General features: G+C 41.3%; 1 protein-coding gene across 1 annotated transcript; it reads right to left on the bottom strand.

Moving 5' to 3' along the window:
* Positions 1-8,799: 8,799 nt before the first annotated feature.
* Positions 8,800-16,230, bottom strand: LOC103367407 (1-acylglycerol-3-phosphate O-acyltransferase ABHD5-like). The gene is made up of 7 exons (XM_008295425.1): positions 16,174-16,230; positions 15,347-15,429; positions 14,724-15,132; positions 13,206-13,357; positions 10,973-11,084; positions 10,718-10,898; positions 8,800-9,174 (listed from the first exon to the last, which is right to left on the bottom strand). The coding sequence occupies exons 1-7, from the start codon at positions 16,215-16,217 to the stop codon at positions 9,055-9,057; spliced, it is 1,101 nt and encodes a 366-aa protein (XP_008293647.1). The 5' UTR covers positions 16,218-16,230; the 3' UTR covers positions 8,800-9,054.
* Positions 16,231-25,786: the final 9,556 nt, after the last annotated feature.

Raw genomic sequence — 25,786 nt, 5'->3', positions numbered from 1 at the left:
GGACGCGAACCGGCAACCTTCTTGCTGCGAGGAAACAGTGCTACCAACTGCGCCACCCTGCAGCGCCACTGTCAGAACAGTATCTTTAAAATTTTTAATTTAACTCAGGTGTTCCAGCTTTCACACAAAATTGCTGTAGCTAAAGCTAACATACACGCAAAAAGATATAGCATCAAGTGTCACAGATTGTTTGTCATCCAGAAAAACCAGAGATTATTTGTATGGAGGACACTTAGGTGAGCAGTGTGGGTCTGCGTGCGCTACATATTCTCCCATTGTGTTCATTTTCCTGAATGGTCTCGACACTGCAGGGAGTTGTAATCTCTGCAACATCTGGGCTACTGTTCCACATCAGCCAGCTGGGAGGAAATCAGATCAGACCAGATGAGCTCTCGGGCCGACACGTGAACCCGCGTGACCCCGAAGGCTTAGGCGTACGCACACAGCGCACACATTCACATGTCAAGTACAACGATAGCTCCACAAAAACAAGCACAGACACAAAAGCCCCGCAAGATAACACACAAGCAATTGGGTGACAACGTTCTTGTGCATTTCAAACAATGAATGGATCATTGGAGATGGTGTTTCTGAGGGAGGCTTTCACGTGTGTGCTGAGCCGCGTGCTGGAGTCAGATCCCATCGCCTACCTACGACGCCGTCACAGCAGCGAGACGTGTTGCTGCCGCCTGATCTCCGTCAGCCCTCACTGCTTTAGTTCATTTAGTAGTTTGATTCGTTTCACAATTTCTACAAAACGGAACATGTCTAGAACATGTAGAACATATGGTAAGATGTGGGTAACCCTTGAATTAGAGTTTATAGTGCTTACAGTAGATGCTGCGTGATTTACAGGGGATCAGTCTGGCAGGCTGGCAGGGAGACACCATGTACAGTAGCAGCAGCAGCAGACAGATTATCTAGTTCTGGCAGGACAGTGTGCATTAACAGCAGCGCTCGGTTAAGTCTTTAACAGGCATTTGTACTGATACAAAACAGTCTGAATTTTTACCATAATATATCAAGCAAGAGTCAACCGATTATCCGCCTGGTGGATTATCGGCTCGGATAAAAAGCATTTTTCTGATGGTTTGTTTTGTTTTGTTTTTTCCACTGATTTCCGATAAGATGAATTATCGGATAAGATAAATTACATTAATGTGCTACTTTGGCTCTAATGCAGCCACACCACGATTTTTGGACTCTGAGGAGCAGAAACAGTCACATGCTATAATGGAAAATTGTCATCAAGCTGACATGGAGCAACGTTAGCATTTTAGACACCGACTTCCTTTATTTTAGTCAGTTTTCTGTCCGCACAGTAAATGATATTCACTCCTTAGGTATCAGAATAGTAGCTTCTATTTCAATAGGCTTTAGCACCAGTGAAAACCAAGACTGGAAGCATTTCAGATTTTCTGTCTGTCCCTCCCATTCTCATGAACTCCATATCGGTGAAGCAAGTGGAGAGAATATCTTCAAATTTAGTCCAAACGTTCACTTTAGAACTTTAGAATAAACTGATTTAATTTTGTTGGTCAAAGCCGAAATGCGGGCTGCAGTTGGTAGCACTGTTGCCTTCGCGTCCCGGTGGGGGCACCGGAATTCTTTCTGCGTGGAGTTTGCATGTTCTCCCCGTGCAGCGTGGGTTCTCTCCGGGTTCTCCGGCTTCCTCCCACACAGTTCAAAAACATGTTGAGGTTAATTGGTGATTCTAAATTGTCCGTAGGTGTGAATGTGAGTGTGCTTGGTTGTGTGTCTCTAAGTGTAGCCCTGTGATAGACTGGTGACCTGTCCAGGGTGTCCCCTGCCTTCGCCCTAAGTCGGCTGAGATAGGCTCCAGCCCCCCCACGACCCTAGTGAGGATGAAGTGGTGTATAGATAATGGATGGATTTTAAACCATAAATAACAGTGTGGTTATTTTTCTGCTAAAAAAAACCAAACTTTTAATGTATTGTATAAATAGCAGTGACTCAAATCCACTCAACAATGTATGGAGCGTCGCAGAACGGTTGCATCATCGTAAGTTACTGTGATTCCCGGTGTTCCAACAGCTAAAGTACTTTGTAATGTCTTCTGTGGCAGCATCACCTGACAGGAACTGGTGTTAAATGTGCTGCAGATTGTCAGACACCGCAGACCTTTTGATCCAGACAACAAATTACCAACGTCAGGCCGGCCAATCGCTATTACACTTGACTGCTTGTGTTCATGGTATGTGTGGCCCTGTGTTTATGATGTATGGCCTCTGTGAAGCTGCAGACTGAAGGATGTATCCGTCAGCAGAACGTTTAATCTGACTGTCAGTGGAGCTGAATGTTGAGCCTGAACTCCTGCCACCGGGCTGTCAGTGGAGTCGCTGATAAAACTGCTGCAGGCAACAAAGTCCCTCAACACACAACACGACACACAACACGACACAACGCACCATCTCTGCCAGCCAGACGGGCACTCCTTTGACTAAATACAGCCTGCCGAGACACTGCACTCCTGTGTTATTTTACAACTTTATTTCCTTGTGACTCTGCCCAACCGCATGCACACACACACACAAACATGCAGTTGATCTCTGAGTACACAGACACTGTTTGGCCATCTGATGGAGCTTTTTTTATCTGACATTGAGAAGTATGTGTAGCGATGCTGTGTGTGTGTGTGTGTGTGTGTGTGTGTGTGTGTGCATTTGACTGTAGGCTGCTCATTCAGAGTTTTACAGAAACATTGTGTTTGCTCATGCCACACAATGTGAAATCAAGGACTGCCAGAGAGCACAGGCAAGCGAGAGAGAAAGAGAGAGGGGGGGGGAGGAAAATTCAATTAAAGTCAATTAAAGGCAACTTTCATTAGCTGTGACAGCCTGGGAAAAAACAAACAGGAGAAGAACAGTATTGAAAAAGAATAGTTGTTGCCGACATTACAGAGGCCATGGGAATTTAAACCTTTGAAACTCAAATCATGGGACCGATGACAAAAGGATTGTAGAAGCCAATAACGTAATAACCGTCGATTATGTAATAAATTTTTAAATTGTAGTAGGACAATAACGTAATAACTGGCCAATAATGTAAGACAAGTCCTAAACCAACACCGTAATAACTTTTGGCCAATAACATAATAACTTATTACATTATTGGCTAGTTATTACATTCGCAAAGATTTTTATTTTTTTTTTTACCAAGCCAATAACATAACTTATTACGTTATTGGCCAAAAGATATTATGTTATCAGTTCAGGACTTTTATTACATTATTGGCCAGTTGTGACATTATTGGCCTGTCACATTTTAAAAAGTGCATATTTATTACGTTATCTGCCATTGTTACGTTATTGGCTTCTACAAGGATCAACACTATTCAGACAAAAATCATGGAGGATAAATGTGTAAGTATTCCTCACATACTGAAAACACGGACAGGGATCAAATCAGATTCACTGGGTAGGTGGATTGTAGTTCAGGGAAGCATACATGGATGGACAATGCAGATGTATTGCTTGCAAAGACATTGGAGGGGGGCAATCCCTATTGGTTCTGAGGGCTGCTTTAAATTATCTTAAATAAGAGAATGGTACCCAAACTTGTCTTGGTAAGAACCTGCAGAGGCATCTCAACCTTGAGGCAGAAGTTTTGTCCAGAAAACCCTTTGTTTCTGAAATAATTAACAATTGTTAGTCTTTTTCCACAAGGAGCCTACAGGGTGGCAATAAACGTTCATTGTTTAGCTTTATGGTGGTACTACATCAGTGCAGCTGTATAATCTATTCTGTGGTACAGGAGCAGCTTTGTCTAATAGAAAAACGCTCAAGCAACAGGAGTGAGGAATCTGAGCATGGGCAAAGTTCTTATCTCATTACTTTGCAGCCATCTTTGTAATGCTTATTTTGGGCTACCAAGACCAGTTCCCAAATGAATTGAACAGAGAGAGACACATAACTGTAACTTCAATGGTTACTGGGACATAAAAACTGCATTCATCAGTCAAATGTGATAAACAATAAATAAAAAATAGGTGGCTTTGACCCAAAACTAAGGTTAAAACAGCGGTTTAGTCTTCTGCCACTCATGTGCACAGTTTTGCAACACTGTCCTTGTGTCAGTCCAACAACAACATGGTCTGGATGTTTTCCAGTTTGACTGTTACAAAGCAGACGATTGGGTTTCTGGGAGCAGGAGTGGGACATGTGTCATACAACATTACGGAGTTTTCCTATAGATTTCTATTCAGGATTGTTTTAGTGGTTACACAGGCTGTTTGGTCAACAGTTGAATGACTGTACAACAACTAATGAGAGAGGCCACCAAGACACTTATGACTTCTCTGAAGAAGTTACAAACTTCAGTTGCTGAGATGGGAGAGACTGAGCAGATAATAATGGTTTCCTGGGTTCTTCATCAGTCAAAGCTTTGAGGGAGAAGTAAAGAGAGGCAAAGAGAAAGCCACTGTTGGAAAAGACTCATTAAATCTAGATTAGAGTTCACCAGAGGGCATGTGGGAGACTCTGAAATCAACTGGAAGAAGGTTATTTGGTCTGACTAAAAACCAAAATTGAGCTTTTTCGGCCATAAGACTAGACAATTGCTGTGCATAATCACAAAAACACCATTCCCACCTTGAAGCACGGTGGCGGCATCATCATGACATAGAGATGCTTCTTGGCAGCAGGCCCTGTAAGGCTTGTAACAGTAGAAGGTAAAATAAAAGGCAAAGTATAGGAAGTCCTGGAGGACAACCTGATGCAGACTGCAAGAGAACTGTGACTTAGGAGAAGATTTGTTTTCAGGCAAGACAATGACCCGAATCATACAGCCAAAGCTACACAGGAATGGTTTTAAGACAACAAAGTGAATGTTGAGAATTGAGAATTTGAGGCTGAATTTGAAAAGTTAAATTCACGCACCCCATGTGCAACCAAGTTGGAGCAGTTCTGCAGTGTAGCTGTGCAATGTGTCCATTCAAACAGGGTCAGTGCTGCAATAGAGGCCAAAAGTGCATCTACTAAATACCGAAGAGGGTGAATGTTTAGGCAATCACTTATTTCATTTTTTTTTGATTAATTGACTTTGTAGAAATCTATAAACTCTTGTCAGAAAAAAGCCAAATTAAATCGACCGTGATTCAAAGTTACAAAGGAATAAAAACTTCTGAAGAGGGTGGATATTTTTTATAGGCACTCTATTCTGTGAGAACAAATGTGTGCAGCTTTATTATGAGGTTCATAATTGATCAGTAATAAATTAACCATCAGAATACATAATGCTAATCACAGAATATCTATAGATAGTTAAAGCTGTACTTCAAAATCTATGTAAACAAACCGTATACAAACTCGCTCGGTGTCTAGAAGAGCTCAGGAGCCAGATTTAGTTCTGCAGGATCAATACTTTGACTGAAAAGACAGAAATTAGAAGCCTTACAGGATTTTATGAATCAGTCCCACCGACGGGGGCGCGAAGATGCCTTCCGATGATTCTTCATGTAAACGTCTCAATGCCTCTGCAGATTCCATTCGTTCCTTTTGCCAGATGAAGAGAAGCCATCACATCGACAGCTTTTCCTGTGCTGTGTCTGCAGAGAATAACCAACCAGCTGGCAAGCCCGGGCCTCGGTTCTGTTAGTCTTTCCTGATGCACTCAGTCAGAATTTAAATGCTGTGATCATTAGACTGTCACTTTCAGTGTAATTTGATAGCTGCAAGGTGCTGTGAAGGGCTCTCACTGCATAAAGACTAAAGAACATTTTGAACTTCAGGGAAAATTACCGTACTCTTCAGATCTTTCATATGATAGTGAATTAGCTTCCAAGATAGATACTCCTTTCATTCAACATTGATTTCACGGGCTTCACAGAATCTTTGTCTTTTTTTCTTTTTTTTTTATTGTGCAGATGTCAGTCTGGCTGCTACCTTTGTGGATAAAAATAAATCTCCAGACTGTAAATATCATCAGTCACTCATAGGAGAACTATAATTGTTTGGATCAGACAAGAGGGGAGTGGAGCTGCCTGTGCGTGATGCATGCATCTCATTACGCTGGTTGATTGTCACATGAAAAATTAACTTAATTGTTTGGTGCTTCTGTGTTGAGATGATGGATACCTTCAGTTTAGTGGGCGTCTGATGTTTGAAAAATGATTGGCGCTCATCCCGGGACAGCCTTCTGAAGGATTGACTCTATGTTCATTTGTACAAAACAATTTAGTTCACGCATTCAGCTAAGGTACGATTTTATTTTTATTCTGAATCCATGGATTAGGACCCAGTATGAGTCAGAAAAAGGAGTGAGACATATCACAAATTAGAACGAGATAGAGCTAACGCCTACATTTCAGCTCCTAATGTTTTGGATTCCCAAACCTATATGTGGTTGTGTTGATTAAGGAGCTGATACACTTCCAGCAGCAGCGCAACACTGTGGCTTTCTGTGTGCGCACACCTTTTATGTGCAGTTATTTAAGGCCCTCAGGCTTTCAATTATATCCAAACCCAGTATGAAAGCTTCTGTCACTTCTCTCGCTTGTTTCCCTTTTCGTAATGAAATGATTTTGTGCCCATGTGACTGAGTGGGTGACAGAGAGAGAGAGGGAGAGACAGGATGAATAAGCCAGCAGGCTTATTAAGTAAGTATTATGGACAGAGGCCGGCGCACATTGTGTGTGCACGTTTTCAGCCACAAGAGGCCGTGCACATGGAGCTCCTGTATCTCGCTGCCTTGACAAACAGCCAGCCAACGTCTCCAAGAAAACAACCCATAATTACCCCATCCAACCACAGCATCACTTCCTGGAGGTCGGCAATCCAAAAGATTCGGTCTCCGTGGCTACCCTGTTGCCAGGAGACAGTTCGGGGGGGGCCGGGTGGAAGTCTCAGGAACGACAGAGATGGGCAGAGAGGTAACGGAGGGGCTGCACGGGTAAAGGCCACAGTGCTCAGTGCTCACATTTCCTGCTTAGTTTACCCTGATTAGTTTACTAGACTGCAACCTTTAACACTAACTTCTGCTGCCAGCATCCTGCTGTTGGAGACAGTCACTGGAAATAAAGGTCACAGTATTAAAGGTGCTCTGTTAAGTTTTCTTGTAAACAAACTCAAGTGATGTTTACATTCAGCGTCTCTCCCCCAAACTGCTCTGTGTGTACACTCAAGGTGTTTAATGTTGTCATAAATCATTTGACAAAACTGCGCTTCACTCTTTGTTTCGGTTGTTTTTGGCGATGTGATACATAAGGATATGATACATAAGGATATGATAGATTATTACACTTGTTTGTGTTGCCACCACAATCTATGAGCGTAGCATGAAGTCAGCTTTATACATCGCTCTTTGTCTGTGTGCATTACACAAACAAAACCGGGACTCACTCCTTCAAACATTACACAAAACAAACACGCCACAGCAGCGCACTAGTGGTTCAAACCTCACAAGGTACTTTTAAGTTGAAGCAAAAAATAAAACTGGGTTTGCCGTTGCAACAATGTGCTTTGACAATATTTTAGTAAGGCCACATGGTAACCTCCAGTGGTGGAAAGTGGTGGAAAGTAACTGAGTGTATTTACTCAAATACTATAGCTAAATAAAAATTTGAGGCACTTTTACTTTATTTGAGTCTTTTTTTTTTTACATACCACTTTATACATCTACAACTTTTTACTTCACTACATTAATCTAACAGCTTTAGTTGCTTTACAAATAAGACAAAACCTATACGGAACTTAAAATGTATTAAGTTTTGGTTTTGAGAGAACGATCAGCATATTTATTGATAATGATAATTATCATTAGTTGCATTACGAACCAAATGTTAAAATTAAGTTATACTTCAAAAATTCCATTTTTATGTTAATGCATCAGTAGTAATAACAATCTACTGATATAATATATGGCAGTAGGTACAGGAGACATTTTTCTGCATCAAGTACTAATACTTGTAATACTTTAAGTATATCTTTGTGATAATGTTTAACTTTAAATTTAAGATTTTCCCCTGTAACAGACTGCTTTTACGTTGTTTCATTCGTATTTTTACTCTCGTAACAGATGTGAATGTTTCCTCCACCATCTTTGCAAAAAGCAACAAATACGTCTAATTTTTTTTTGCTTTTCAATTTTTTTTAACCCTTTGCACTTTTGTTTGCCTTATTTTGTTTTGTTTTCCCTTGAATTTTTTAATTAATTTGGTGGAGTGCACATTACATTTAAAATTCACATTTATCAATTAAAATGTGTTTTTCTTGGTTCACACATTGTTGCAGACATTCACAAAATTAGCATCTCCCCTTAAGTTGTTAAAGTCATGGTGAGTCCTGTTCAAACAGAAGGCCTATTTTTAGTCCAACACACATCTCTGACCCTATTCTGTCACTGCAGTTGTGACTTAGCAGTGAGCCGAGTGTCGTACTGCTCTTAGAACATCACTGTCCAGGTCTCCTGAGTAGGTCACTCAACTCAATATGCATGCGAGGGAGCTTCGCATGAGTTACCCTTCTGCAAACCAGAGGAGCGGTGAAGCTGTGCTGCCATCTGCTGGCCACTTTAGAGTGTTTCTGAAGAAGTGAGGATGTTTCCCGGAAAAACACAGCAGCCCTTTGCCCCACTTACTTCTCCCTCATATCACTCAAAGAGTGGGTGAGGGGTCAGAAAAGGAACAGTACGTGCACTTTGCCAGGACCTCTACTCAGAACAATATATTCCCTTGAGGTGATTTCGCTTTTTTTCGCAACAGTTGCCCAACATTTTCTAAGCAATCAGATTAAACCAAACTCTTCTTATCACATAAAGACAAAAAAACTAAGCGGACCTACACAGATTGCATCTCATATTTATTTACAAAATGTTTTTACATAAGGCTGGATCATGAAACCTGTGACCTTAGACCCCAAGCCTTAAGGAGAATTAGACTGTGGAATGATGAGTCAAGTGTCCTCAGTCAGTGATGGGTCTCTGTTCAGAGTAAAGTGCATGATAAAGAGGCTTACAGTTAAACTGCTGTGGTTGTGTAATAGGTTTGCATTGTTTAATCCTTGTGCTCTCCTGTTTGTTTTCAGAATGAGGGAACTGTCACTGCTTTGGCCCCTCATCTTTGGTTTCCCCCTCCATCCTGGTCAGAATCTGAAGGACTGTCTGGTTGAAGTCTTCTGGCTGGTCGGCGAAAACGTAATGGCCTGCTCCTCTGATCACCTGACAAGTACAAACACACAGTTACACAGAAATAGTTGGACGTGTTGAAATAAAGCTGCCGTGGTTGCAAAAGGCACGGAAAACTTAAAGTAAAAACAGAACGACTTTATACGCAGAACAGCCCCACATTAATATACAAATAAATCAGAATCGCAAAAATGTTAAGAATCTCTGCAGGATAATTGCTGTGTACCGTTGCTCACACATGTGGAAGTTAAATTAAACAAGAAAACAAGAAGTTGAAGATGACAAGAAAGCACTGAGGTGCAAAGTATGGAGCAGATGAAAACTCCCCTGGTGTGAATGTAGCCACACTGCTAACAGTTCAACATCTGAGCTCCTTCATAGTAATGCGAGAAGAGTGGCACCATTTGTTGTTAATATAAGCCTCTCTTCCATAGTCACGCTCAGGTTTATTTCAGCGATGATAACGATAGGATCTGGAGTGATTCCTGTAGCCAAGTCTCTAAAGATAAAGATTAACTTTATTTATCCCACAGTGGGGAAAGTTCCCCGTTACAACAGCTCCAAAAAAGTGTACAGTCAGTGCAAGAATAATTAGGAACACCCAGTGCAAATTGTGAAAAAGAAAACACAACAGTACATTCACAAGAGTCCCCTTGATCCCTCACCAAAGCCATCAGCTTGTCCAGCGATCTTACATTGCCCATGATGCTAAATGTCCACACTTACATAGCGCTTCTTTAACCTTCGGTTCCAAAGTGCTTACAAGGCACAACATTTACGTTTTCATAAAAAGACACAAACAATCACAAGACAAATGGTTGCAGAGCCGCCATGCAAGGTACTAGCCGGACATGGCGAACAACTGGGGGTTTAGCATCTTGCTTGGGGACACTTAAGCCCTTGGAGAGGCTGCGGATCGGAGAGCCAACTGTGTGATTAGTGGACAGTGTGGACATGATGATAGAAGGAAGATACTGCAGTTCTTCTCAGTCTGTCTTTGTTGTCTGGATCCAAATGTATTTAAAATATTAGGATCTAAAATGTATTTTAGATCCTTGTGTCTTGGTTCCTCTCCACTACGTTTGCATGTTCTCCTCTGATTTCTGCCGACATGTCTGTTGTTGTTTCGGTTGCCCTGTCGGCTGGCTTCAACTGGTCCCTGATGGAAACGTGTGGATTTGCCAAATAACAACAGCACCAGTGAATGAAAGTGGTAATAACGTGGTGTAAAAACAGAGCAGATGCCTCCAAACCTGCATGTCCAGAGATGGAGCAGTTAAAAAAAGTCACCAGCAATAATCCGAACAAGTGTGACAAAAAAGTATGTTTTAAAAAAAAATCTGAAAAGGTCCGAAAAATGTTTTTTTTTTTTTTTTACAAGGTACGCTTGGTGCGTTCCCTACCAAACATGCTGTAGCTGACACAATTTGGATTTTTACACATCTGAAAACAAAACCCTCCCATTGTTTGTTCTGGAACTACACAAAGAAAGTTAAGTGAGACTTCCTAACGTCACAGACGTCAGTGACAACACAATGAACCTGCAAATAGCAAAGTATAAGTAAAAAAAACTTACTTTGATTTCCACATCTGGTCTGGTTTTCTTGAAGGCGTATCCAGAGTCGCTGTCAATGCTGGAGCGCGATCCATAAATGAAGGAAATGGGAATGTCAGCCTGGACCTGGTCGATCCTCTCCAGCATGGGCCTCTTCGCCCAGCCGTATGGAATGGTCATGTTTTTAAAGGCCGTCTCTCCGCTGAAACGGTAAGAAACAAAGTATTGAATGATGTGTCGAGAAATCTGCGCGTACTGGTTTAGAGAGTTCCTCACCTCGGAGTCTGGGCGTTCAGATGGTAGATGTAGTTAGACACAGTGTTGTCGTCGAACACAGAGGAGTATTTCTGCTTGAAGTCTGACCTGATGGTCTGGACTAGCATTGGACCTGAGAGGAGAGAATTACAATACAAAGAAAATTTACTTTCGACTGTAAAACCAATCAAACCGTTGCCAAAAAAAGGCTGGCAGCTTTAACATATGATGCTGTTATGCTTCACAGCACAAATGCCTGCTGCTTTGTGGCGCCGCAGCCTTTACCATTACAAAGACAGCTTTAGTTCTCAGAGATCCTTGATAAGATGATATAAATAGATGTCATAGGATAAACAGTAAAGGATTCATATGTATTCCACTGACGGTAACCACCAAGCGTACTGATGTGTTTACTTCGTCTGTTGTGTAAGCTGTGTAAGGCCCCACGAATTGTTTAAGAACCCCAAATTCCACTTGTGTCAAAGTGGGTGTCAGTGTTTACAACTTGACAGGAGGAAGTGGAACTATCCCTGTGGGTATGGAAAGAGAAAAGAAAATGAGAGTGACTTGTGGGACCAGCAATCAAGTAAATTCTCTGAAACTTTAATCTCAGCAAATTACAGCAGTGTTACGTTAATGCTCCATGTTGCAGTGCATCTCTGTCCAGTCTGTCCGGTTAACATGCTTGGACAGTACGCTTCTTTGTGTCAGTTCCACGGTCTGTGTTCTGTGACTTTGTACTTGACAGAAGTGACAATGTAGCACAACTATTCGCCGCGTCGATTAACGCCCCGCCATGTTTATGAGCTGCAACTCAGACAAGATAATGTCATGTGCAAACATTTGTTAATATTCTCATCCATGAAATGAAATCCACACTCTCCAGCAACAGCCTCTGCGGGGACTCGTCCAGACAATATAAGGGGACGAGTAGGCAAACATAACCTTAAAACATTATTATAGAGTCTCTCAGTCAAGGTTTAGTAAAAAACCTTGGACTAATGCAAGATAAGAGTGGACACAGGAAGGCCAGGACTCTTCAGAAGTAGATACCCCAATCCTTGTTGCATTGACATTTTAAAGCAAGTGGTTGCCTTATAGTGATTCACGCTGGGCTCACACTATAGGAGTTTTAAAATCCCAACAGATTCTAAAATTGGGTTGCATCAGACACATAAAGAGAAAGTGCTTGTGTAGAGTCTGTCATCCAGGTTATGGTATCCCTTTGAGCCTCTGTACAAAGCTACTGTCCAGTTATGTTCTACTGAAGCTTCTGAGACACACGAGGAGAAATTGTACAGATGTTCTTCTCTTTAATCTCACGCATGCACACACTACAGGATTGGAAAATATTGATGCATTCACACACTTCAAGATATCAAGATTATTGTGCCAGAGGGAGCAGTCAGGGAGCAGAGCACCATCTCAAGTGATTGTATGAGGAAGCAGACGGAAACAAAATGGAGGCTATGGAGCAACAACTTGGTAATAGTTTGTGAGAAAGAAAAAAAAAACAAGGCGGAAGGCTAAATGAGTCTGAATGAGAAATTGGATGGGAAGATGTGGTCAAGACATTTTGTCTTTCCTTCAGTGATGAATTGAGGGGAGATTAACTCCCTTTTTCAATATCTGTGGCTAACATAAGCCTCAGGGGCTACGATGCTGTTTGACAACAGTGTCCGCTGCTCCTGGCGCTCAAGTGCTAATTGTAACCATCCAGATTTTACTATTGGCTAAGATTGTAGATAAGATTGGATCAGACGAATTTCTCCTGCATTTGTCCAGAGGGGTAATACGAGGGGAAATTGGCATAAAACTCTAAGCCAGGCATTAAGAATTCCCTGTCTGTACGCCTGTCTAAATGTACGAGGTAGGTGGACAGTGGTAGTGATCGGAAATGTTCCCACATTTTCAAATCCCAGCATGCTCAGGTTCAAGTGTTTGAGAAGGAGCAGCAGCAAGACAACTAGCAACATCTTTTTTTGTGTTCAGATGCAGGTTTCACAGGAATTCATTTTGAGAGTGAAAACATATTTTATAAAAACAATCTAAGAATGGCAGTGTCATGAGGAGGTTTAGATACTTTTACTGAAGGCTTCCTCTTTATTTTGTTCTTTTCACACTACGTAACCCAGAGCAGTGCTGCTAATTATACATAACTTTGAAGTTCAACATCATCTCCACCGACCCAAACATTGGAATTTGTATACTGAATGTGTGACGTCTAAGTGTGTGGTTGTGTGTGTGTGCTGACCTAGAGGCCCAGCCAGTCTGAGTCCAGCCAGAGGGTTGAAGGGGCTCATGATGGCCCCCATGGCTCTGATCCACACCGGGATGGAGTTGTGGTTGGGATTCTCTGGACGTGCCGGGAATCCCCATGGCTCCACCAGCAGCAGATGTTTTACCCTGCACACAAGTACACACCACACACATACATACAGTTATTTGATAAGTGTACACAGTAACATGTCAAATACATATAAAGGCACTTTTTCACGGGCTTGTTGCTTATCGGGCAGATTGTTCATTAGCAGACGAAGCCTGACAAAATAGTGAACGCAACTCTTTCACAGACTCTTAAATAACAGAAGGACTAAGTTTACAAGTGGCAGCTACGTAAACAACACAAAACCCTACAAACTCCTGACAGAATATACAGTAGATGCTGTATATAGTCTCTAAAACTTTGAAGGATCTAACTTTCTGTAAATCCTGACTGTTAATTTCGACTAAAATGAAACTAGTGGTTATTTTCATTATCTGACAGTTATTTTTTTCAAATGTATTAGTTAATTGTTTTGTCTATAAAGCATCAATAAGTAGTCAAAAATCCCCAGCAAAAGGTGACACATCAAAATAATGGATCTAATAGATTGTCACTCCAAGATATCTTTGATTTGTTACCATATACGAGGTGTGTCAGAAAAGTTCCAGGACTGGTGTCACAAAAGATATATTTCAAACCCAAACTACGAGTTTTCCCCTTCAGACGATCAACCAGCACCTCTACAAAGAGATCCTGCAGCGTTTGCTTCATTCAGTGCGCAAGAAGAGGCGAGAGTTGTGGCAGGACAAGTCGTGGCTGCTTCACCATGACAACGTTCCTGCTCACAATGCCCTGAGCATCCGACAGTTCCTGGCTGAACATCACCGTGCTGGAGCAACTTCCCTACTCACCCCACCTGGCTCCGTGGGATTTTTTTCCTCTTCCCCAAACTCAAGGGGGTCATCAAGGGGACCCGTTTCGAAGACGTGGACGACATCAAAATGGCTGTGACGATGGAGCTGCGAAGGATCCTGGAAGAATCCTTCCAGGAGTGCATGGCGGCGTGGCAGAGAAGGCTGGGAAAGTGTGTCAGACTCCAGGGGGATTACTTTGAAGGGAAAAACTTGTGGTTTGGATTTAAAGTATATCTTTTGTGACACCAGTCCTGGAACTTTTCTGACACACCTCGTATGACCATAAGATCAGTAAATCATCACATTTGATACTGTGATCACCTGTTTCAATAATAAAAGAATTGTTGCAGATTCAAACTCTATCGCCCTTGACCCACATCTGTTATTCTTTATGCTTCCTGCAGCTGAGCAACACGTTATATTTTTGCATTATTTTACTTCCTTACTTCAGACGGGCATCAACAAATAAACCCTAAATTTTTGGTTAATGACTCTAAAACTGGCCACTCTTCTCTATTAAACAAAGTTAACATGAAGATTTCTTTGCATATGAACCCTGCATCCTATCAGACGCCCAAACACACCAAAGCACCTGTGTGGGTATTTGAGCGTGTAGGCCGCAGACAGGTATCCTCCAAGGTTGTGTCCCAGCAGCACCATCTCCTCCAGTCCAACCTTCTCCCTCCACTCTTCCAGGGCCGTCGTAAACTGCTCCTCGGCCAGCTTGGGGTCTGCGCTGAACTGGGGGCGGCTGCTCCTGCCGAAGCCCAGCAGGTCTGCAGCGTAGACCGGGCTGCTGCTAGAGAGTGAGTCCAGGTTCTGGGCCCAAAGGCCGACCCCGCCGCCGAAGCCATGCAGCAGAACCAGAGGAGTTCTGGGCTGGGAACTGGACTGTTGGAGGTACGGGGAGCATGGCTGTGGCTGAGTAGAAAAGGCTAACGTCCACAAATAGTTCCCGCTGGATATCCGGACGTGCTGTCTGGAGAACGGCCGCTTCACAGCTGCAGCACAGAGGAGAGATAAGGGGATGGAGAAATGAGGGAGACAAAGTAGGGGAAATGGAAGTCACCCCAACCAGATGCATCAGACCAATTTCTTTCTTTCTTTTTTTTTTCAATAACCAGATCTGGTGTTTTGGACTATCTTTATGCAAGGCTGTAACTACTGAGTAAAATTCAGTAAATGTGGTTTAACAGCTCTTTAAGGCACACTTACTCTTAAGCATTTTTTCTTCTGCATCTTTCAGGTGAGAAGGAGAAGTGGGACACCAAGAGGGAAGCCAACTTAATATCCAGGAGCTGGGATTCAGACAGAAAACATGCACCCATGCAGGCAGACAACACACACAACGTAGATGCAAACCAAACTATAAATTGACCTTTGAACATATGGCATTTCTGTTATCAGTGCTGCTGGTATGCTGCTGTCTTCTTTCGAGAAAAGAACTTGATAACAACATGCAAACAACACAGAGAAGAAAAAAAAAAGCCCAAACACTGTTCTCTGTGTTTTGGGACCATCATGTTCCATGTCATGAATAAAATCTGCCTATTTAATGTTTACTAGCTTTTCAACATACACATTTGGCTTTTAAATGTTGAATTTAGGATTTTTTTTAAAAAATACCCTGTTAAATTCGGCACACCAAAAACCCACGATAAACATATAGACAAATAAATTCAGTGTTGGGAACACAACGGCTTTACAAAGTTAAATAAAGTTTTTACATAGTAAAGTTCTGTATAGAGGGTCACTTAGCAGGCCGAATTAACGGGAAAACACTGTTAGATCAGCACTCGTATTCGGCGACATTAGGTTACTTGGCAAAAACCGACGACATATTAAAAAGAGATTGTTTTAATGTAGTTTGGTGCGTCGGTGAAAGCTCCCACTGAAGGGGGGTCAGTGCTAGTTCAAAGAAACGCTGTCGTTGTCTAAAACCGACAAAAATCACGTTGTGGGGAAACACAGCAGGCAGACTTAGTTGCTGTAAAGCCCAGTGTGACAGTAAAAGGTGGACAAAAAGTGAAGACAGAGCTCACCTCTGCTCCCTGACAGGAGGGATCTCCTCCGCCATCCTTCTCATTGCAGACTGTGACGGTCTCGTGAGCTGCAACTTTGTCAAAAAAAAAAGTACAGAATTAGTTATGATGCGTTCAGGTACATGTTGGAAAAATGTGAAAACTACAAGAATACTACAAGAATACACACCAACTATATGAGTAAGCAACCTAAAATGTGACAAACAGGATTTCTAAAAAAGCCTCCTGGATGTTTAGCGCTCTGCTAATTGCATGACTAATTGTGGAGTTGGAGGGTTGTCAGTGCAGCGACTCGTTTTTCCGACTGTGCTTGAAGGCAGCAGCGCGGTCTGACCCTCCCAGTAAAGATGGACTGAGCGTCACCGCTGTCAGCGGGCTGCCGTTACACAGCTAAAAACAGAGGTAATGTACCGTTACACGTGGTGGTGACCCTCAAAACATTAAAATAAACGTTTTTAGAATCAAAGGAGCAATAGCTAGATAAGTAACACTGGAAGAGTATGTGTAAATAGAAGCGAAGTTTCGTTTAGCTATGTTAGCACGTCAATTAGCATCACTCAGCCAATCACACGCTGCTTCACAAGCTGAACTGAATTCACACAATTTTAGGTGGATGCACATTTCTCCCATAAATCTAGTTTTCGCCTAAGAATTTTTGCTTATACTTAACCTGAGTTAATGCTATTGATACACCCACCGGCTAACTTGGATTGATAAGCATAATGGTGCATTGTGAAATACTGTATTTTCCCTTTTTTTTTTTTTTTTTTTTACCCTTCTTTTTCCTTTCAATTTTCTGGCCTTTTTTTTTCTTTGGTTTCATTTTGCTTCCGGCATTTTAACCTTCCGGGAATTTTTTTTATTTAAAATTTTTCCTTCGTTTTTTTTTTAGTTGGCCTTTTAATTAAACTTTTTTTCCCCTTTTTTAGAGACTTTAGACATTGAATGGGGTCATATTGACCCCAAAGATAACAGGAGGGTTAAAATATTATTTTTCATTAATCGAGCGTTGGAAGTTGTCTTCAACTGTAATACTACTTTTGATTAAGCTGCAGTGAAAAGAGACATTAAAAAGTATTATTCTCAAATTATATTATCGTGTTATATTTGTGTAGGCCTGTGTAAAATCAGACAATACAGGAGCATATTTTTTGCACCGTTTGCCTATTCTGTTTATACGTATTAGGTTCTGTAAAATGTTTTTTGCTGAATTTTGAGAACATCATATGCCTTCAGACAGAATTTTTGTAATTTAGTTTCTAAAAAACGTCTAAACCGAGAAGCCATTGTAAGGATTCAGTATCTCCAGAAATATACCTCCCATAGCTGGGACATTTGGTGCGGACACTGATGAAAGGATCAAATGATTGAATTACTGGCTCTAGAAAATTGAAAGAAATGTCACATTTTCAAACAAGTCTAGTATTGAGACCCCTGAATTCTTCTCTTAGTATATATGTATGGATGTGTAGATATTTCCTACTAAAAATGCTATCCTTTGTTAACATTTTACTAACTTTTGAGGCCTTTAACAACAGTAGAATGTGATGTGTGGAAAGCACTGTAAGCCAAGGTTCCATTTTTCCAAAATGGTGACAAGGACTCATTTGTCTGACCACAAAACTGGTGTGTGTAGGGGTTAAAAGTTGCTTCCATCTTTTCCTCATGTAAAACTTTACCAACGTATCATGCCTATTTTGCCTTCCCAAATGTTACTATATGTACAGTGTAAGTGAAATGAACACTGAGCAGAGAGAGTGTTGATAATTCAATACACATCCCAATAAATATCATGGCACACATTTGATTTGTTTCAAGAAGGTTGATTATCAAAAGCCATGCCACTTGTCTGTTGGTCTTAAAAGCTTTTTTGATTTTTCTTCCCCAACAACTAAAAGCCTGGCCTCTGCCGGAGCCACTCAATCCTGTGGATCTCCTTAAAACAATTATGCCTGTGTCCTCACTAAATATAATGACTCTAGAAGTTATATTTCTGGAGATACTGAACTCTGAAAAGGCTTCCCAGATGAGACGTTTTGTGAGGGTGAAATTACAAAAATTCCCAGTTCTGAAAACATATGAGGGGCTGCAAGGTGGCTCGGTGGTTAGCACCGTTGCCTCGCAGAAAGAAGGTCGCCGGTTTGTGAGGGCACATCCCGCGTCCTGATGAGAACACATCTATCTGTGTGGAGTTTGCATGTTCTCCCCGTGCAGCGTGGGTTCTCTCCGGGTTCTCTGGCTTCCTCCCACACAGTCCAAAAACATGTTGAGGTCAATTGGTGATTCTAAATCGTCCGTAGGTGTGAATGTGAGTGTGCTTGGTTGTCTGTCTCTAAGTGTAGCCCTGTGATAGACTGGTGACCTGTCCAGGGTGTCCCCTGCCTTCGCCCTGAGTCAGCTGGGATAGGCTCCAGCCCCCCGCGACCCCAATGAGGATTAAGTGGTGTATAGATTATGGATGGATGAAAACATGTGAAATTCTCAAAACTCAGCCAAAATGTTTTTACTGCAGTTAGTTCTGGCTTCTCCAGTAACAAATAAGTAAACTCTGACACACAAAAGTGAGATGGTGGAGCAACACTGCCGCTAAAATGACACAGACTCATCTGTATAATTGCTACTGAGGTAACAGTAATCCCATGAGTTTCAAAGGGTTACATAGAATGACATCCACTAACTGGCACCTTCCCAACAAGGAGCTGTTATGTGTTCTTGAAACATAAATCTGTCCGTGTTTTGTGGGTCATGTGCAATGACAAACCAAGACAGAAAATTCCTCAAACTAATATAAAGTAAAGGGCTAATAATAGGCAGGAAAAAACACAATTGCTCACTTAGAGATTAAACCTTTTCTTATCTTTTTTCCTCCTATAATTTAAGATAAGGCAGAGATTAAAGAAAAAGTTAATTTACTTCATTATCCTCAGGGATTTGAGTGTAGAGTATGATCATGTTGCTATAGGAATAGCACCTTTGCTGTCCTTAGTTTTTCCTTTTTTTTTTTTTTTTTTTTTAAACTTCTACTCTTGCTGTGAATCTCATTAAATCTTAAAAGGGGTTTATCTTATAGATGTATAGACGTGTTATCCTTGAAAAGCACAGAGTATCCTTCAAGAAATTATTCTGTAGTCAGTGTGTGCTGACTACACATGTAAGAGTTATTTGTGTCTTTTAAAGCCTTCAGGAGCTGGGAGTCGCCTCGTCAATTCAGCAGGATGGTATGTGGCTTATATTAGTCCACAGACAACGTACTGTGCATTACATACTCTGTGTTCTGTATGTCAGAAAAAGTCAGAATTCTACAGGCTTTACTCATGTCCTTATTCCACCAAAAGGGTTCTAATTCTTTGCAGACACTCGTCGGTCACTTTATTAGGAACACTTGTGGAAGCTAAAGCAGTTCAATACAACAGCTTTGCCACAAATTCTACTTTTATTAAGCTTTTGTGTTTCCAGTTTTCACTGATGTTGTCAAAAAGGAGACAACTTGACTTGGTGCTCATGAGTGGTGATGGTCTAGATGACTGCAGTACATTTAAAGTGCTATTAATGCTTTCCCCCTTTATGTACGTTAGGAACACGTAAATGTAATGCAGTCAGTACCAGCACCACCACCCCTCTATGAGTAAGCAGAGATTGTTTCTGAATACAGGGCCAGCTGAGGAGGGAGAAAAGGGGGACGACGTGGGTTAAAATCGAACCGAAGCTGCTGCTGTAAGGACTTAGCCTCAGTACAATGTGCGCACACTTTATCATGTGAGCTGCCAACGATCACCTTTTTGATAACATCAGTAAAAAGGATAGCAGAACATTTGTGTCGGGTTGAATCAGATTTTGAAGGTGTACCTAACAAAGTGGCAACCATTTTTTTCAGACAGAGCGATGATTTACAAAACAGTCAGTCTTTGTCAGAAAAAGACTTGTGATTTAATCTTACGCAGATAAAGGGCAGTTTGAGGAGAGCCATGTTCTGTTCGGAACCCAGTTTTGGTCCACAAGGTGGCGTAGTTGTGTTCTACTCGTATAAACACACACACACAGATAGACACACACTCTCTGGCTACTTTGTCCTTCATTCCTCAAACACAATTTTCCTCTCATACCACCCACTTCTGGTAGCTCTCAGACTATGGCTTGACTGAGTGGTTCCTGAGTGCTTCATTTCCTTTGCTTCCATAGATGCACACATTCATACTCTGTGTGTGTTACTGTCCGTTCACTCTGCTGAGTACTCAAAATTTCATAAGCGAGTAGACAATGAGGCTGTAGCCAAGCCCGTGGAGGAGCAGAGGTAGTATAAGACTGTAGCTGTCTGGAGACCAGTAACTGGGTGAAGCTTTTAGTGAGGAGACAGCACAAAGCTGCAGCATAGAGTCAGCCTGCTCATTTAGTCTCACTACTAAATGCTACTCATGCTACCTAGAGGTCCTCTTCCTCTTGTTAAATCTGAGGATAAAAATCAGTAACCCGTGGTCTGGCAGCAAAATGACTTAAACAAAGAGTCTGTTCAGTCTCATCAGTCCTGCAACGATCACAAATTTTTTTACAAAACAACCAAAGCCACTACAGTTTGGTCTAAATATCTGATTGCCTGTGTAATCTAATTGATTGTGACTGGAGGTGTGTACTGTAGCGTCAGCACGTGTGGCATGCATCATGTAGTGGGCCTGCATGCATAAATTCTGGCACAATTTGAAAATGATCACACTGCAGTTTTGGGTTGTTATCCGGTTTTAAAGGACCAGTGTGTTAGATGATGGACTGTCTGCTCCCTATGTGGATTAGAGCTGCACTAATTAATTGATTAATCAACTATTAAATGAATCGCCAACTGTTCTGCTACTTAATTCATAGGTTTGAGTCATTTTTCAGGAAAAAAAGTACAAATTCTCTGATTCCAGCTTCTCAAAATGTAATATTTTTTGGCTTCGTTGCTCCTCTATAACAATAGCCTGAAGATCTGTGGGTTGTGGACAAAACAACACATTTGAGGATATCATTTTTGAATTTGGAAAATTGATAACATTTTGCACCATTCTCTGACAGCTAAGCTACTGATTGAGAAAACAATTATTTGCGACCCACATGTAGATATGAAGGGTTTATTCTGAACTGATGGAAACACAACAATTTGTAGCTGCAGGAAATGACACACTAAAGAAAATATAAATTTAGACTAAATAAAAAAATAAAATAAAATACAGACCTAATATATAAAATGCAATGTGTATTATTGTCTCACTGCAATGCACAAAATGGCTACAATATATTTAAATACATAGCATGTAAACGTACATCTTAATATGTTTAACTGCAGGGACATTTTAGAGTCAAGCATCTCCGCAACTATGGCTAATTTCCGGTTTGAACAAAGCTTTATTTATGATTTATCCAGTCATTTCAAAATGGTGCAGCTCAAAGGCCCTTTTTGAATCTGACATTTTGACTTGTCAGAAACGTACTGGTGATACTAATACCAATAACAAAATGGCTCAACGACGTCCAATTAAGTAGCAACAGTGTTGACGGTGAACCAGCAGGCACAAGGCCAGGAACCTGGAACCTAAGCAGCAAAAGCAGACATGCTGAAATCTCTTCAGTGGAAGAAAGCCAATGACTTTCTTGTATGCTAAGCTAACAACACACTAGCATGTATTGGATATAGTTAGTGTGTAGCAGCAGCAGTGGAATTAAGACGTGCGAGAGGGTGAAAGCTCAGCTGATCCATTTACGATAATGAGAAGAATGTAAGAATGAGAACCGTTTTTTATTATTATAAATTTTAATCAAACTTGAAATATATTGCATGTTTCAGAGAAAGCGCTTTGATTTCTGTATGTTGATCTTATACACTCATGTTACATTACACAGGTGTTTTCACATGTGTCTGAATTTTCAGCATAGCTACACCCAACGTCAGCCTATACAGGACAAAGTGAAAACACCAGTGGGTATGTGCAGAACCCAAGTTCATGATGACATGATGAGGCTAGCAGCATGTGGTGCTTATAAAATGTACCTAGACTATGCCTGTAAAAAAATAAATAAAAATCATACTTAATTTAAATTTGGCCTTCAAAGTCGTCTTCTTGTGCAGCGCCACACTCTTCCCAGCTCTCCTGCCATGTTTGGAACACTCCTTGCAAGTCTTGCAGGTGCACATTTGCGATTTCACCACTGACTTCAAATTTGCCTTGTGTTTTTGTCAAATTGTCCCAGCTTCCATGTCGAGGATCATCACTGGTGTCAACCCAAGAAACAAGCAGCAGTCTTCAGCCCGTAGCCTCTAAGAATAAGTTAAGTCAGCAACCAACGAAGAGCATAACTTATTGCTTTGTTCAACATTTGTGGGCTTGTTCACTGTGAATTCATCCCGCAGGGTCAGACTGTCAATGCTATGGTCTACTGTAACGTAAAGATGCGCCTGAAAAAGAACATTTGGTGCAACTGGCCTGACGTTTAGTACATGCCATTTTACTGATTCGTGCCCGATATGGTGTCCTGAGACTTCCTTCCCAAAATGAATTTGAGTTGAAGGGTTGCTGTTTTGACACAGTGGTAGAAAATCACTGCATGCTTAGGTTTAATGTCCTTTACAAAACGCTTGCATTTCAAATGTGTCTTGAATGCTGGGAGCGGCGTATAACTGCACAAGAAGACTATCTGAAAGGGGATAGTGGCCAAATTTAAATCGTATATGCTTTGTGGTTTTTATAGCTTTATGCACCACGTATGATTCCTCATGAAGGTTCGGCATGACACAGAAAATGTCTGACTCATCCATTTGCGTGACGTTGTGACTCGCTAAATGTGCTTTTTGGGTGTAATTTGGCTACATTTATTTCATTTAGATTTGAATGAATAACATCATGAAAACGACAGAGGGATGGCACTGGTATGTTGTATTGTCTGTGTATGGGTGAGAGAGACCTGTTCGTAGTGCCCTGTTCTGTGGTCAGCTCCTAGTTTAACAGAGTTTAATACAAACCCTCCAGAGATCAGTCAGGAAGCCGTAAGCACACACCAAACTCTGTCGTGAGTTCTTGGGGCATAGCCCGGTGCAGTATGGGTAATATGAGTGACCAGGCTGTTAGCAGAAGATAGAAAAGGGGATGGAAGAAAGGCGGAGGGTCTGTCTGGTTGCTAGGATACATGGCCGGCGCCAACAGCGGATATGATTTATAATGGCCAGTCTCACTGTCTCGCTTTCTCCGCGAGTTTCCTCCTTCCTCTCCTCCCTCTCACTTTTCCACTGACTCTCTCCATCCTCTACCCTCATTTCTATCCGCAGCATCTCTACAGGTCTATTAACTGGTGCTGTCTGACTGATTTGAGTACTTACTGCTGGCTTTAGTCAGGGCTAGTGTTTATATGAGCCTTCTCTTGCGCCCATCATGAGAGTGCAAAGATAATTCCATGCAACTTGACTTTATTTGGGAATAATGGCACAACAAATATTGGTCTTGTGGGTCATTCGTTGTAACTATATAGGTGCTGCAATTTCTGTGCGTGCTCGTTTACATGATCCTGCATGAACTGCAAGCACATGAATGAATGATATTGATTTGCTGAGACTTGATTGACCTCAGGACTTGAACATCCTCAGGGGTAAATGTTGTGAGGAGGTGGGGTTATGAGGCCAGGTGATGGAGGGAGACAAAAGGAAAATGGAGCCCCGAATATAAGATGAAAGGAGAGATGCACCCTTCAGTTTAGTTTAGGATGAGGAGGCTAATACCAGCTCCTTGAATAGATTTCTTGTAGTTAAAAACAGTAAGGATTCTCTGAGAATGTGTCTGGGTGGTGGTTTGTCTCAGAACAATCTTGAGACCATCATGAGATTTTAGTGACACAGATTGCAATGTGGATTTTACTGACAGACTTTGCTGTGATTTTAAATCCGAGGCAGATGACATTGACTGACTGCTATTTGATTTTCGTACAGGTTTTGTCTGCTGAGGTTTTTAGATTTCTGGCATCACCTCCAGTGCTGTTACAGAAATCTATTCATGGACTTCATGGCATAGAACATGTTAAAAACGTTTAAAAAAAATGTAACAGCCACATGTTTTTCACGAGCAGTGTCCCACATACATGGGATAATCCAATAATCTCACTGAACAATTTTCAGCAGAGCTACTTTCTTCAAAAGAAGATGTTCTATAGAAAACAGTTTCCAGTGATGTTTGTGGATTATCCAGAATAATGGGAAGGTTTATTTTTTTAATTTTTCAAAAGGTTGGAGCGCCACAGCTGAAACGTGGTTCACCTTAATTATATTGGGATACTTCCAGGAATCAGAAAGGCCTTAGAAAAAGCTACTTTTATGGCTAGACACCACTAGAAAGAGAATTTTATTTTTTTCTTTCTGAATTTGGATACCTTCACCCCAAAATACAAGGCCAGTGAGAGTCATATGTACCTGCTAGCCAGTATAATTTGTGTTGTATGAGGAGTTAAACAACCTAAACTAGATTTATAGTTGGAATATTGTTAGACTGCACCCATTGATAGCACCAATGCAAGGCAGATATATTATATGTAATCAGGCCATATTCTGCTTTAATCACATTACATCACATTACTTTGTGATGTAAATTGACACTGGCCTATGTACAAATCTGCGTAACTGGAATTCCATCGAGATAACTCTGAGCGTCATTCCTAAACATAAGACTACAACCGTGCCATAGCTGCATTTACTTTCTTTCATTCACTGGGGATAGCTCTTTTTTTTCAATGTGTCACTGCTGAGTGTTTATCCAATTCAAATTCAGTTCAAATTTTGTCAAGACTATCTTTAAACTTTACTTAAATGCCTATAAGTACGCTGTGCCAATTTTTGCTCAGTGTAATGCTTCCTGCGAAGCAATCCCATCCTAAAGCCATTCCAGTGGAACAGACAGGAGACAAAATCCACTGTCCTCATCCTGTGCAGGAAATGCATTCTTAATTACCCAAGTTTTTGGGGTATCTTCCATATTAATGGTGTGTTTTACTGCATTATTCCCTCATTGTGTGTCCTTGCTGAGTTGCAGTGGTAGAACAAAAACACAAACATGAAATTTTGTACTCAGAAGTCATAATTACTGTACAGTGATGAAAAACGGCTTCACTGTACATGCAGGCATACCGGTGTGGTTTTTGGACATCTGAAAAAAATCAATCAATCCAAAAAAATCCCACTGCCATTAGAACCTTAGCAGAGTGACCACAGGCAGACCAAGGCAACCAATCACAGTTCCTTCTGTCTCCACGTGGTACAGTAAACGTAGCTGAAACAGAGCAGCCTACAGTGTAGCTACTGTGGCTACGTGATTTGTCACTGAACTAGAAGTCCAGCTGTATGTCACATGAACATCCCAGATGTTTTGTGTAGTTTTACAACGCTTAAAGGTCTCATCTGTTTTGCTGAGGCATCACAACTCTTTCTAGCTATCTGACTTCTTAACTTATCTGCACTTATTAAATTAGCTTGTTTGACGAAGCAAGAAGTCTGTTTGTCTCTTCGTTCTGCTCCCATAAGTGATCCAGGAAGACATTCAAACTAGAGTGTCCATATTTCTCTTTCCCTCTCAGTCTGTCCAGTGTCTTCCAGTAAATGGAGGATAAT

Source organism: Stegastes partitus, unplaced genomic scaffold (genome assembly GCF_000690725.1).
Source record: "Stegastes partitus isolate 25-593 unplaced genomic scaffold, Stegastes_partitus-1.0.2 Scaffold1046, whole genome shotgun sequence".
Classification (NCBI taxonomy): Eukaryota; Metazoa; Chordata; class Actinopteri; family Pomacentridae; genus Stegastes; species Stegastes partitus.
The sequence above is the reverse complement of the archived record's forward strand: the minus strand, read 5'-3'. Positions and strand labels throughout refer to the sequence as shown.